The following is a 14242-nucleotide window of genomic DNA, read 5'->3' as shown; positions in this document are numbered from 1 at the left end:
CTCAGAACTGAACTGGAGTTACGGAGCCTTGAGGAAATCAGCCATTTTCATGTCACCGGTGGATGAGAATTCTAGGGAGGCTTTGTTTCACTTTGTTCCTGTAGCTTCAGGACTGCGGTGAACAGGAGAGGGAGATTCCACCATTTAGCCTGCTGCCCTTGGGTTCTGTTTTTGTTTCCCTACTTAATTCTGCTCAAAGCAAAACTGAATGACGACACAGGCTTTTAGGTTGCAGGATTGGAAAATAAATGTGGCACTGAGTGGATGAAATGTTTCCTTCCTGTGTCCACATTTCATAGGTGTTGTCCATCTCTCTTTGTTGTTGGCTTTTATCTAGGTCTCCTCTCCTTATTTTATGTGCCATTGTTCTGACTGTATAGAAGCGGAATGAAACCCCAGAACTCAGAGAGCCCGAGAAGGAGGAGGTATCTTCGCAAAGATTTGCAAGGGCTGTTAGACAAGTCAAAACATCCCACCACTCTAAAAATATTAAAGACGGAAGAACAGGGACAAAAATCAGATCATTTCAGAAAAAAATAACCCAAAGCTACCAAAAGAAAATATATTTACAGGGAAATGCTAAGTAAGGCAATGGAACAATTTTGAGGGCTCCATGATATGCCAGAAATTGAATTGGAAAACATTTAAACTTTTTGCCTTATTCCTCACCTATACCAAACCAAAGTCCTTAATTTCAAATGATTTGCATTCTTTTTTATACGTTTCTAGAAAACAGCCATGACATTTGGACATGTCTAGAAACACACTCTGAACACTTTTCCAGTGCTGGGCTCCTTGGCACATTCGTTCCCTGTCCAGTCATACTGGCTGCTGTGCTGGCGTGAGGGGGAGGGCAGCCCGCAGGAAGACAACCGATTCTGCCTCCCCTACACTGGAGCAGGCTCACTAAGCAGAAGCGGAGTTGGAAACCTTCTTCAAAAGAAATACACTTTCTAGAAACAGTCTTGAAAGGAAATTGGTGTTAGCCAGAATGAGAGCTGATCAGTATTCAGAAAGGACTTGGGGGCTGTGCAGAGGGCAGCATCCATGATAAAGCATGGATAAACCATGATAAAGCATCCATGGTGTGTATCAGGGGACCTGGGTTTCAGTCCTAACTCTATTTCTGATCCTGGCCTCCCACTAACGTACATCTAGGGAGGTAACAGGTGATGGTTCAAGTGGCTGCAGCCCTGCCACCCACCTGCAGGGCAGACCTAGAGTGAATGCCTGCCGCTTGATATGACGACTAAGGGTATTTGGGGGAGTGAACCAATAGTGGGAATGTTCTTGCTCTTGTCTCTCTCTTTCTGCCTCCCACATTAATGGATTACAAAATGGACAGGGCTGAGGGAGGCCCCTCCTAAACAGTGAGAACAGAGACATCACAGCACACAGGCAACGAAATAAAACATGATGATTCCAGAGGTTAGGCTCCGTGTGCTGCTGTCCAAGCAGATGTGAGTGTTCAAGACTGAAATGCATGCCCAAAAGAAAGTACAAAAGGCTTTTGTCTCCTCCCAAAATACATTAGCAATCAGAGATAATGCAGTTTACAAATCCAAGCAATCATCAGGGAGACAGTGAGGTTTCAACCCTCGCATCAGCTCTGTGATTCCTTGATGTGACGCAGGGGCATGCTATGTAAAAACAAGTGTGTGTCTGTGTGTGTGCGTGTGTGTGTGTGTGAGAGAGAGAGAGAGAGAGAGAAAGAGAGAGAGAGAGAGAAAGAGAAATGGTAGGGCTCTCATCTCCTTCTTTCTAAAAACAATGAATTTCAACATTTTCTTGGGAACATCTGTTTGAGCATACTTGTACTTCGGATTGCAGACAGCTTCCAACAACTGCATTCTTCAAGAAACATGGGACTTTTATGTGCAGCAAGCTTCAGTTGCTGCTATCCACGTACAAAGCTGTGGCTGGAGCTATCCCCGCAGTGCTGCTGAGCAGGGAAATGGTCTCTGCTGGGATGGGAGAACCACAGGCACTTGATTCTCTGTGTCTACGCGTCCTCACTTCATCTACTTCTGAGTGCATGGCTTTCTACTCTGTTCCAGAGGTAGGGGAAGAGGAAGCAGTGGTGTTCTACGTTCAGTAGATAACTTCTAAGGTTTACAAGTGAAAAAATAAATGAATTAACTTTCTAATAAAAGGCTCACAGATACAATCTGAGTGCAAACGCTGAAGCATGTAGCGTGTTGCAATAAAATTCTAAGGGAATGTCTCAAATCATTCCTCTTCTCCTCTACTTAGGAAAGAGGGAAGAAAGAACAAAATGTGGTGTTCATTCCTCTGAGTTCCAGAAAATAATATAACTCATCCTTCTATCCCCCACTTCCAATGTTTCTTCTATGTGTTGAAAACCCAGTTAAATGAGAGTATGCAAGCTGATACGACGTGTGTGTGCTGTAGAGACACGAAGCAAGAGCCAATTGCCACGACAAGCAAGTGTTCCCTGCACTTTTGTTTATTTGCAAACCCTGCCGGTGGGCCGCGACGGGTCTCACAGTCCTGGTGCCGGGCTATGGGTAAGTCGGTCGTTGCTGACTGCAGGTTTCCAAGAGTGGACGTCAATCACTTGTGGTCTCCTATGTGCATCTCTGCTGAAGCAACGATCACTATTTCTCCCTACATTTACCCGAGATACCTTTTAGAAAGCTCCAGTCCTGTCATGTAATGACAAACAAGGCAGGCTGTGAACAGTAGTGTAAAGAGACACACGTTTCTGTGATGCGGGAATGGTGGTTACACTCTTCCTCCATAGACTACCACTGCTGCCATTGGCTTTAGGTTTAGTGATTCGTTTTCTTGTGAATTCATAGCAAGAAACCTATAAATATTTTGTTAAGACTTCGGGATTTTGGCCTTGGCATGCTAGTCTAGTGGCTAAATCCTCATCTTGTATCCACCAGGATCTCATATGGGCATCGGTTCATATCCTAGCTGCTCTACTTGCCATCCAGCTCCCTGCTTGTGGATTATGAAAGCAATAGAGAATGGCCCAAGGCTTTGGGACCCTGCACTCATGTGGAAGACCTGGAAGAAACTTCGGGCTCCTGGCTTCATATCAGCTCAGTTCTGGCTGTTGTGGCCACTTGGGGAGAGAACCAGTGGATGGCAGATTTCTCTCTGTCTCTTCTACTGTCTGCATTTTGCCTTTCCAATTAAGAAAAGTTCCTGGCTCTTGGTTTCAGACCAGCCTACTCCAGTAAGCTTTCTCCCTCTCTCTCCCTTTCTTTCCTTCATTCTCTCTCTCCCTCTCTCTCTCTCTCTTTCAATCTGCTTTTAAAGTGAATACCTAAACCTTTATAATAAAATAAAGTGACCAGATGAGTTGATTTGTTTATTAGTGCCAAGTGCTGTATACTCAGGTTGGTATGTGAATATTCACCCTTTGATTCCATGGATTTAATTAGCTTTCCTGAGGACAGGGAGGTGCCACCGCAGTTGTAACAGACATCTCAGGACGCATGGTTGAGGATGTGGGAATTACGGGAAAACAGGAACTATAATAAATATTTTTACCCGGATCATAGAAATACAGAACAGCATTGACTTGACTATGCTTATTTTTTATTTCCAGCATTTGGATTAAATCTGTGCCACACCTAATCATAAACCACAGGGATGCCTAACAACCAGCATTCTAGGTCAGAGCCCTGCTGGCTAATACACTATGATTTGGTTGTACCACATTTTCTGACAACAGATAAGGAAGGTGATAACATACAAGGGTGAGCAGCCTTTTCTAGTGTTGAAATACTTTGAGTGAAGAATATCATTTCAGATGAGCAAAGAGTAGATACTGCAAAGGCACAGTGTCCTTCATTCAGGACATTTCACTAGAGACCCACTGAGAGTCGAAAGCTCTTGGGATTAAGCAACTGCAACGACAACCAGAAAAAGGCGAAACAAAACAAAATACACAAAACCTTTGTGTGATACTGAGGGCATTGTCATAGCAAGGATTGTATCTCAGGAAAATTGATTGTATGTAATGCAAACTTCACCAAGGCCCTAAAATTCTCTTCTTTTTGGATCCACTGTTTTTCAGATTTAGGTATCTTTGGATAAGCTTTTTTTCTCTCTTCCTGTGGTTGTGTTAGTATTTATTCCTCCAGTGTTCCACTGTTTCAGCTCTATACCCAAAAACTATTTAAGTACATTTAGTTGCAAAGGCATTTAACATTTTAAATTAAGACACAGGGATTCTAAGTGACACTTCAGATACCATTGGGATAAGTTTCTCATTTCTTGTATTAGCAGATACCTGAAAGATTCATAAATCAAAGCCTGAACATTTTTAAGCCAGATAAAAATATTATAAAGTGCAACGTCTCTATTATCAAAAATGCAATTATTCTGCTTAGTTATACTTTTTAGAGTAGTCTGACATTTAAACTAATTGATGAATATGTGATTTGTTAATCAGTACGAGGCGGTTCCCACAGACATATCATCGCTAGTTTTGCAATTTACTGTTTCAGAAGAGTTTCACAAAGGCAAAGATTAAGGCAAGGAAGCAGAGGGAACTCAGTCCAGGATGACAGTATTCCATTTCACACCCATAGCACTTCCCAGCAACAGCAGTTCATCCTCACAATTCAGTCAATGAATTGAATTCTCTTGGATGAGTTACAGAGAAGACGTTTATGTGTAGTGCCCTTTCCCATACAGAATTTCCCATTCACGATCATGCCCTCCAATGCACATCACAGCAACATAGCGTACTGTTAAAAATTAAATACTTTAGCTTATGCCTTTATTTCTGGCCTCTTTTCTTCAAATGATAATAGAAAGTCCATTTACCATGCAAGAACACACACATTCCCTTTCTAAGAACATTTCTGGTGTTGTCCGTGTAAGAGAAAAGTCACTTCTCTAAATTTGGCTTATTTATCTACAGTTTTTGGTAAATATCTGGATGATATGGTCAGTCAGCTTGTCTCTATGGCCTAAAAAAGACTCGCTGCCATATTCAATCCAAATGAGTAAGCATCTGAGTATGCATAAGGTCATCAATATTCATTGTGTCTCATAACCATGCTCCAAGCTAAATAAAACTGCCACAAATATTACAGCATAACATGATAAGGGGGTAACGTTATATACAGATTCATTGACAACATCTGTGCGAGTATTGTAGACAAAACATTTAAAAAGAAATCCACATAAAACAAAGTAGATAAATTTATCAAATATTGATAAATTTTCAGGGACAGTATAAAAGTACACAAAACATGGACGAGAGAAAGAATTTTTAAAACAACCGCTAAGCAAATACATAGAATACAAATTTACTACATTTATGTTACAGAATGATGGAAGCCAGAGACAAAAACGATCTGATACTAGCAATCAGGGTTTCACCTCGGAAGGAAGGTGATTGACAAAGGAGAAAGAGATTGCCTTTCGGATGGAGACACAGACAGCCAGAACTGCCCCTGCCTGCCCATACACACACACAGAGAGAAATAAAAGCAAGTGCAAATGCTGCCTAGAGCCACACTCGACAGACAGGGGACGCACTGGGCATGTGGCATCACAGGAAGTCAATCATGATTGGCTAACGATGATGGTACCTGGCTCTGGTGCAGGTCACTGCTTTGCCTGAGAGGCGTAACTGACGGAGGAGGCACGCCTGATGTGGATGCAGATCGGCCTAGTTTGCAGCTTACTTTAGGTTCTGCGAATACAGAGGAAAGAAAGACATGTTAGCTAAGCAGCATCTGCAATGATGAAGCGGATCATGGTCTCTCCTTTTGTTTGGTTATAAGTTCTAGATCTGCACAAAATACTCCCAATGTTTGCTAATAACTGGGAGGTGATAAAACACTTTAACAACCGACAATCAAAGGAAGTCAGTGGGAGAACAGCTCCTGGAGAACAGCGTGCAACTCCGCAGGCACACGTGCCCCCTTATCTCCTTGTACCTTGCGCCTCGTTTAGTGTTGGTTTCTGTGCAGTGATTACTGGAGCAACAACACCCCACGGAAGGGAAAAGGAAATAACATAATGACGTGTGATGTTTCATGACTCATGCTTCATGCTCTAAATCAATGCTTCCCACTTTTCTTCCATGACTACTTTGGTCACATTTCACTGTAAGACATTGCCAACGAACCTTGATTTGCTCTCAATTTTGTAACTATCTTCTCAGACCTGTGCAGGATTTGATACCTACTGTGAGCCATAAAATTGACAGGGAGCAATACTGAAAATTGTCTGTTGTTCTGCTGCAGCTCAGTCTATCTCGTAACACAGATATTAAGCAAGTAATGTGCTTGATGATGTCATGGCAGGTACAAAGGGCCCTCTTGGTAGGATTACAGCTGGGGTAATTGAGCAACACTTACTGAAGAAGCCAACAGACCTTGGGAAAAGGATTTCTATGTGGTTTGTGGGTGATACAACTCGAGGAGCTTGCTTATTCTTTGTACCTTTAACAAATGCCTATCAAATGCCAACTACATGCAATGTACCACACAAGATGCTAAGCATATGGGCATAAAGACAGCACCACTTTACTTATCTATATTTAAATGAAGTTTATCTTTGATCAGGAATCATAGATATTGTGCCTAAAATTATTTGATGAAAACTGGGAATTGTATAGAAAGCAAAAGTATAGGATGTCATGAAGTATTAATAAGGAGTATTTAGTGTATCGCATGGTGCTAGAGAGGACAAATTCTGCTTTCTTAAAATAAAGCCAAATGCTCGTTTTCTTTTCTTTTTCTTTTTTTTTTTTTTCCGGGGGGGGGGGATGGGACAGTCACTTCTGCAAATTTACCAAAAAATTAGAAAAATAACCTCCCAACTTAATTTTCCCCAGTCCCCACAGCATTCTCCCCGACACAAATAATTTTCCCCAAACCCACAAATATGGATTGGTCCTGGTATTTTCATAAACGATGGAACTAAGAAAGTTTGGTGAAACTTCAACAGAATTCAGATGACATATGCTCTGTCCTCTCAGCCTGGAGAGCTGATAATCCCACACAGGCCCCAGCCTTCCCCAGTAGTCCCCGTGTCTCGTAAGAGAGTTCTTTTACAAGGCGGTTGTGGCTGCCACTTGAGAGACCCTCCTGGGCCTTCCTCTTTGGTTTCTTGTCTTGAATTATGGGGGAGAGGGGGCAGTGGGGTTGTAGCTGCTCACTGCACAAACCTAACAACATGACTTATTTGTCGTCCACCCTCACATTTCTTTGGATTTTGAATGACTTAATCCACAGCCACCTTGACCTGTCTTTGGATTTTGCTTCTCGTTGGCTGGAGAGAAGCAGAAGGTACATCTGGTTTTGTGTAGAGAAGGCACAGCATCGGCTGTGGCATCCATGTTGGCGACAACAGGATTTGACTCTCTGCTGAGCTGCTCTACCAGTTCTTTATCCTTGGCCTTGTTTCCAAGTACTACATTTGAACATCCACAGAGTCTAGTGCATATTTACCCAAACAACTCCTAAATAAAACACATTACACTAAGTAGGCTCATTCAAATTCTGCAGACCTATCTCTCTGTACCTTATCTCCTCCACCCCCCCATACTTCATGCTTTTGCTATAAGAAAGACATATCATGATTCCACCAAGTCTGGATTTCATGAAAGTCACAGAGTGGCCTCTTTGTGTTAAAATATGTCAGAGGATACTAATTGCAAGCTCTAATTTTGGGGCAAGATGTAGTTGAGAAAAGCTAACACCTGAGTCTGCCTTATGTTTCACTATAGTTTTCATGTTCAAACACTTTGTATCAAATATTGCATCTCAAATTGAAGCCTATATTAAGATGTCCATATATCCTACAATAAATGCAGTATATTTATAGATGTAACTGAACTGTTACAATTTTGCTTTTGAATATTCCAGTTAATTAAAGGTTAGATAGAATGTTTACATAGAAATTACATACATTTTGGAAGTTTGGGAGGACTGAATGGTTTATACAATTTTTTTTTCACATGGGTGAAACTCCTTTAATACTAAGTTGAAAGCTAAGGTGGGGCTGGTGTGGTGGTATCTCAGGTTAATCCTCCACCTATGGTGCTGGCATCCCGTATCAGCCTGGGAAAGGAGCATACATGGCTTAAGTCCTTGGATTCCTGCACCCATTGGGAGACCCTTTTCCTGGCTCCCTGTTTTGAATCAGCCCACCTTTGGCTTGGGAGATCAGTTGGGGAGTGATTCAGTGGACAGAAGAGCTCACTCTCTCTTTCTCTCTCTCTCTGTCTAGTCTTAACTTGCAAGTAAAATAAATAAATCTGAAAAAAATTAAGTTGATTTTGCACATATCTTATACTTGATTAACTACTCAATCGAATATTGGATTTTTAAAAAATCTAATTTCTCTGTACATTCTTGATAAGCTCATGACACAGTCATTGTGAACATGGTGCTGAAAAGATAAAAGAAATCTGATCGTTGCTACAATTGTCTCATGACCTCTAAGAAGGAACCAAGGGGGGGAGGGGGCTGCAGAGGCATAAATCCACATTCTCTTCTTTTTTCCATTCTATAGAGTTATCATCTCAGGAGGCAGCCAAGACCTGCAAATCTTTGGGAAGCTTTCAGCGTTCTGTGTTCATCAGGTAATATCCTAGCATTATCTGAAGGATCAGATGACAAAACTGTTACTGCTGGAATGATTGATAGAACTTCCCGGAATGCTGGCATTCTGTGGAAGACCTTGGGTTTGAGCCTTGGGGCCTAAGGCATGAATCACATCTATTTTCATAGAAATTCTAAGATACTATTTGCCATATTCATGATGTTGACAATGTACTAAACACCCAAAAGCAGTGTACAAACCTACCATCACCTAAACACATACAAATTGTAGCACCATGTTCTACCGATTTGAAAACCAATGAAGTGAGTCTCCTATTTCAAGAAACACATCTGATAGTACTTTTGAAAATGACAAGTGACTTTCAAGCAGAAGTTAAAATGTCGAAACATTTGTATCTCTCACTACAATCTTGAGGATAGCCTAACAGAATTTTACTAAGATATCATTGATATCAACAAAAGTGATATTTGATGTTTATAGTGAAATGTGTTGACATATGAAACTCAATGAAGTGTATTTTCTACATGTGTTGTTAGAAAGCATGATGGGTGAGAGGCTGCACTTTTCAATTCAAGATACACTAATAGATATTTGATTTTTTATTTTACTATTATTTGAAAAACACTGAGTGCGGGGAAGATTTTCCATCTGCTAATTTCCTCTCAAAATGTCTATAACAGCCATATCCAAACTAAGTCAAAGATGGAAACCCAAAACTAAATCTGCGTTCAGCACATGCAAGGTGGGGATCCAAGGCCTTGGCCATCGCCCGCTGTCTCTTAGAGTAGGCACTTGCAGGAAGTCAAACTCAGGAGCTGTGAGATGAGGCGTTTGGCATCTTGAGCCTGTGAACCAAACAAAAACCTCAGACCCACGAGTTGTAATGCACCAGAGTATATATTTATAAAGTTGCTGCTAGTATTACAAGCAACTCTTCTGAAATACCTATTCATTGAATTTTGGGAGATCGTTTTTAGAAGAGTTTTGAGGAAGTTATCCATAACTGTAGGAAAAGGAAAACTACATATTACTTTATTTTTCACATAAGTATGTAAAAGAGTAGACTTCCTTCATGTGTTTAACTAAAATACCTTTCAAAAGATTGAATCCCAAGTAGAAATGAGAATTTATATTCTGTTACTGGACATTGAAGAGATGATCGCAAGTGTGAACCGAGTTCCACCTATATATTATTTTGTATACTTTCAGGAAATATTTTCCAAAACTTCTGTTTATGTTAACATATAAAATAAACATGCTTATTTTAATCACTAGATAACATTTTAACTTTTGATTTGAATTTCTAATACGATAATATTTGTTAGACAGCAGACATAAAGAAATGTTCTTGAGGTCCATAATGATTTTAAGAACAAACCTCTACTGAAACCAAGAATTGGAGAACCATTGCTTTATGCGGACTGTGAGTCTTCAAACAGTTCTCAAATGATAAATTCTGACATAATAAGTTTTCCAGTAGCGTACCTCAAGACAAAAAAAATCAGAACAGGGAAACAGCAGGCTTCAGTACTGTGAGACGGGAAACATTTTTAAATCTTCAACAGCCTTGGGAACCACAGAGTGTAAGCTCTAAAGTTCTTTCATTGATTTCTTTGATACTGAAAAATTAACTGTGTGGAATTATTGAAATGACCTAAAGACACCCTTGATTTTTTTTTTTTATTAAGGTCAATGTTTTCATTCCTTCTTTCTCCTCAGCGTTCTGTACTTTATTTTTCTAACAATGTAGACGGGTGTATAATTAAAATTTTTTTCACTTGCTACCTGCAAGAAAAACTGTAAAAAGAGATAAATAAACTTCAGGAGGGATAACAGTCATCCCCCATGTTTCCTGTCTGGAATCGTGTCTTCATGTTCCTGGAACAGTAAGCGGCTTTTGCTTTGAAGAAGAGCAGCACTGAGTAAATCAAACGCTAGGGTCCTAAAGGAAGGGCTGAAATCAACTTCAGCTCCCAAAGTTGATTTGCATAACTCAGTCCTGTCTTGTTCATAGGATTATTGTAAGAATCAGGGAAGATAATCAAGCGAAATAATCAAAGCATGGACTAACACATCATATGATCCCAAAAATGTTAGTTCTTATTGCTGCTTAAAGGTAAATTTCATCTTTCAGGGGTCCAGACACAGCAGAGCTTGCACGGGCAGCCTCAGCTGCAGCCTGGGCTCTGCTTCTTGGTAGGGAAGGTAGTCAGTCTCACTACTCCACCCTGCCTGGGCCTTGCACCTCTCCTCCCTCCCTGCCTTACCTCCTTTAAGGAACTCTCTACTCCTTCAAATAGGAGCCATGTCTGTTTCTTTTATCACAGTATTTACCCTCCACAACATTATAACTGATCCCTCCTAAGGATTCATTGAATAGGCTATTTTAAATCTGAAGAATGAGGGCCTGGCACGATGGCTCAGTAGCTAAAATCCTTGTGTTTCAAGCACCAGGATCCCATACAGGTGCTGGCCGATGTCCCAGCTGCTCTACTTCCCATCCAGCTCCCTGTTTGTGGCCTGGGAAAGCAGTGGGGGATGGCCCAAAGCCTTGGGACCAGCCTAAAATATGGATTATGTACTTCACATTCGTAACAGTTGCTTTATTCATTTATTTTCCTTCCTTGTATTTGCAATCACAAATGCTAGAATGTATTGATCAATTTTAATTGAGCATACGCTTTGAAAAAAATTACGGAGATTGTAGTTCTTATCTTGAGCAATAGATGGCAGTAGAAACATTATTTCATACAGGTTCAGTCCAGATTACAAAGCTTCCAGAACTAGTTCAAGACTGGTTTAAGTCAGTCCGAGCCTGCTCCTTTATGACATTTTCTGACACGTTTTCTAGGGACACTGAAAGGGCATTCTTTCAGAGCTCCGTTGGCGTAACATATCCACAATGTCTTTCCAAGGAAAGCCAGCTGCTTGCCAACCGGAGGCAATGTAGCCCGACTCATGCTCCAGGGCCCAGTGCGTGCATATCTGCCCCTGGCAGGGAATCAAGGCCAGGCACGGCAGCCAGGCATGGAACCAGCCCGCGGTTGTTTCTCTAGCAGGATTAACTTGTTTCTGAGGAGCATATGAAATGAAGTCACTTATGTGTCATCTAAGTTGTTGATACAGGTTAATGATTTTCCCCTAATAGGATGCAAAAAAAAGTCAGAATTCTAGAATTTCTATAATGAAAATGCAATTATTATCAAGTTGTATTTTTTTCCTTATCAGGGCTCAGGGAATCCACAGAGCATGGAGTATCATGCCCCATGCATATGTTTCATGGAAATCAAATTTAAGCCAAAAGATGCATATGTGTACAGACAATACATGTTTATATAATATTGTAGTAAGTGTTAGCAAATCTGATCAAGCATGAGTGATACTGACTTGAAATAGACATGTGGTTTATAGCAAGGTACATACCACCCAATTTCTTGACTCCAGGATGCTGCCACAGATTTAGCAAACCTACTTGCTGGAGAAAAAGGAATTGAGAATAAAAATATAGTGACATAGTAAAATTTAGAAAATACCAAATCAAGTTTAAAATCTGACAAGAAACCATTTTTGTGGCTCAGTGGAGAAAGCTGCTTCTTATAGTGCACCCAGGCTGCTGTGCCTGTGACCCAACTTCCTGCTAAGAAGCCTGGAAAAGCAGCAAAGCATGGCTCAGTTGCTTGGGCACCTACCCACATGTAAAACTCAGATAACGTTCTTGGGTCCTGGTGTCAACCCGGGCCAGTCCTGATCACTGCTGCCTTTTGGAGCATAAATCATTAGACAGACTCCCCGCTCACCTACCTTCCATAATTCTGCTTCTCAGATAACTAAGTAATCTCAAAACAAAACAACAACAAAAAATCAGCCAACATCCTAAGCCCCTTCCTTGAAGACCCAGGACATCTGCTCCCAGCAAGAGCGCTGTTTTGCCACAGGAGTGCTGAAGCAACAGCTCTTTAAAAGAAAACCAAGTGCTTTCTAAGCTTGCAGCATTCTGAAAATTTGTTCTTTCTCTTTTTTGAGGGAGAGAACCAGACAGAGCTCCTAGCTGCTGGCTCACTTACAGATGCTCACAACGATCGGCTTTGGCCAGCTTGAAGCTCAGAACAAAAAATTCAATACAGATCCACTGTGTGTATGGCAGAGACCTGCTGCTCCCCAGCTTCTGTGCTAGCAGGAAGCTAGAACTAATGCTGTAGTTGGGACATGAAACCAGGCTGTGTGCCATGGAATCAGAGCTTCCTAACTAGTGCCTCCCCCACCAGGATTAATGCTTGCTGCAATGTTTCAATGTTCTGTAAAAACAAAAACAACGAAGGTGTAACACTGCTTTCCTGTGTACTCCAAAATTCTTTTTTGTGTATATAAATATGATGCAATCAGCTATAAATGCCTTTTACTTAGTTATAGGCATGGAAAGATTTCATGAACAGTAGCAGAGAAAATATTTCTTTTTAGGAAGTTTAAGACATATTATTTGGGGCACATACTTATTTTTATCATCCTGTTTCTCTTGGTTTAAAATGATGTTGAATTAGCTGATTATGCAGATGGATCCCACAAGCCTCAAGTTTTAAATCCATAAGTGGCTTCCTGTCATCTTAAAGATGGACTCAAATCAGAGATTAAGGTTCTCAACTTCCTTTCTGCCCCTCTTTCAGCTTCTCTCCCTGTGGGTCCTGTGCTACTGGGCCCTAACAAACCCCATGCTCTTGACCTTATTGCTTTTCTTCTTAATTCACCCGAGATCTCACTCCCCAGGCCACTCAGATGCCACACATAATGAAGTACTGGGTGACTTTTCTGAGTGCCTCTCTTTACAGACTTTAAGTCCATATTAACTCTTGCCACTAACAGCTCTTTTCCTCTGTGGTATATATGCATTGCTTGCTAATTTTAGATTGAATAATATATATATGAATACATGAATGGATGATTGAATGGATAAGTGAGTTTGGGAGCATGGAGGTAAAAATAAGGAAACCAAAACCAATTAAATCACAAAGAGAAAATCACATTAGGATTCTAAACCTGAAGTTAATTTCTTGATTTGAATCTACTACACAGCAAAGCATCATTGGGCAGTTTAGTTGATTTGTCTTCAGTCTCAGTTTGTCATACAAATAACCCGACCATGAAACATGGCCATTCATGCAGACTTCTGTGACGTATAAATAAGATAGACCATACACCAGTTTTTTAAAGGTAAGGCATGCTATGAGTGGACAAGATGTTAATTCAAATCGTCATAGATGACAAACATAAATTACATAATTCAGGTCAGATATAAATTGCCATAAGCTTAGAGACAATTTTGAATTTACGCCTTATTATCCTTCAGCTTGTGTGTGTAACTGTGGGTTTGAACGTAGAAAACATTATATGTAACGAAACAAGCTTTTTACTTTCACTTTTCTTTCAAACACCAGCTCCAAACTGCTTTGTGTGGTTTGGTGTGGCAGGGGTATTTTCTTCTTTTTAAAAAACATTTTTTTGTGATTATCACTTTATGAAACAGTTCCATAGGCCCTGGGATTTCACTTACCTCTCCCCAAGTCCCCTCCGCTCCACTGAGTCCCCTCTATTATTCCAATGCTATCGCTGCATCAGCAACTGAGGAGGTTAAGTCTTGATACATGCACTCTAGGGCTGGATCACACATCCTGTGATTTTT

General features: G+C 40.7%; 1 protein-coding gene across 1 annotated transcript in view; it reads right to left on the bottom strand.

The window, feature by feature from the left end:
• The window catches only part of NYAP2 (neuronal tyrosine-phosphorylated phosphoinositide-3-kinase adaptor 2), a 248291-nt gene that overhangs the window by 34732 nt on the left and 199317 nt on the right, over nucleotides 1-14242 (bottom strand). The window contains exon 5 of the mRNA XM_004576765.2: nucleotides 5583-5686. Coding sequence (XP_004576822.1) covers nucleotides 5583-5686 — 104 coding nt within the window. The remainder of the gene's footprint in view (nucleotides 1-5582; nucleotides 5687-14242) is intronic.

This window comes from Ochotona princeps, chromosome 5 (genome assembly GCF_030435755.1).
Source record: "Ochotona princeps isolate mOchPri1 chromosome 5, mOchPri1.hap1, whole genome shotgun sequence".
Lineage (NCBI taxonomy): Eukaryota > Metazoa > Chordata > Mammalia > Lagomorpha > Ochotonidae > Ochotona > Ochotona princeps.
The sequence above is the reverse complement of the archived record's forward strand: the minus strand, read 5'-3'. Positions and strand labels throughout refer to the sequence as shown.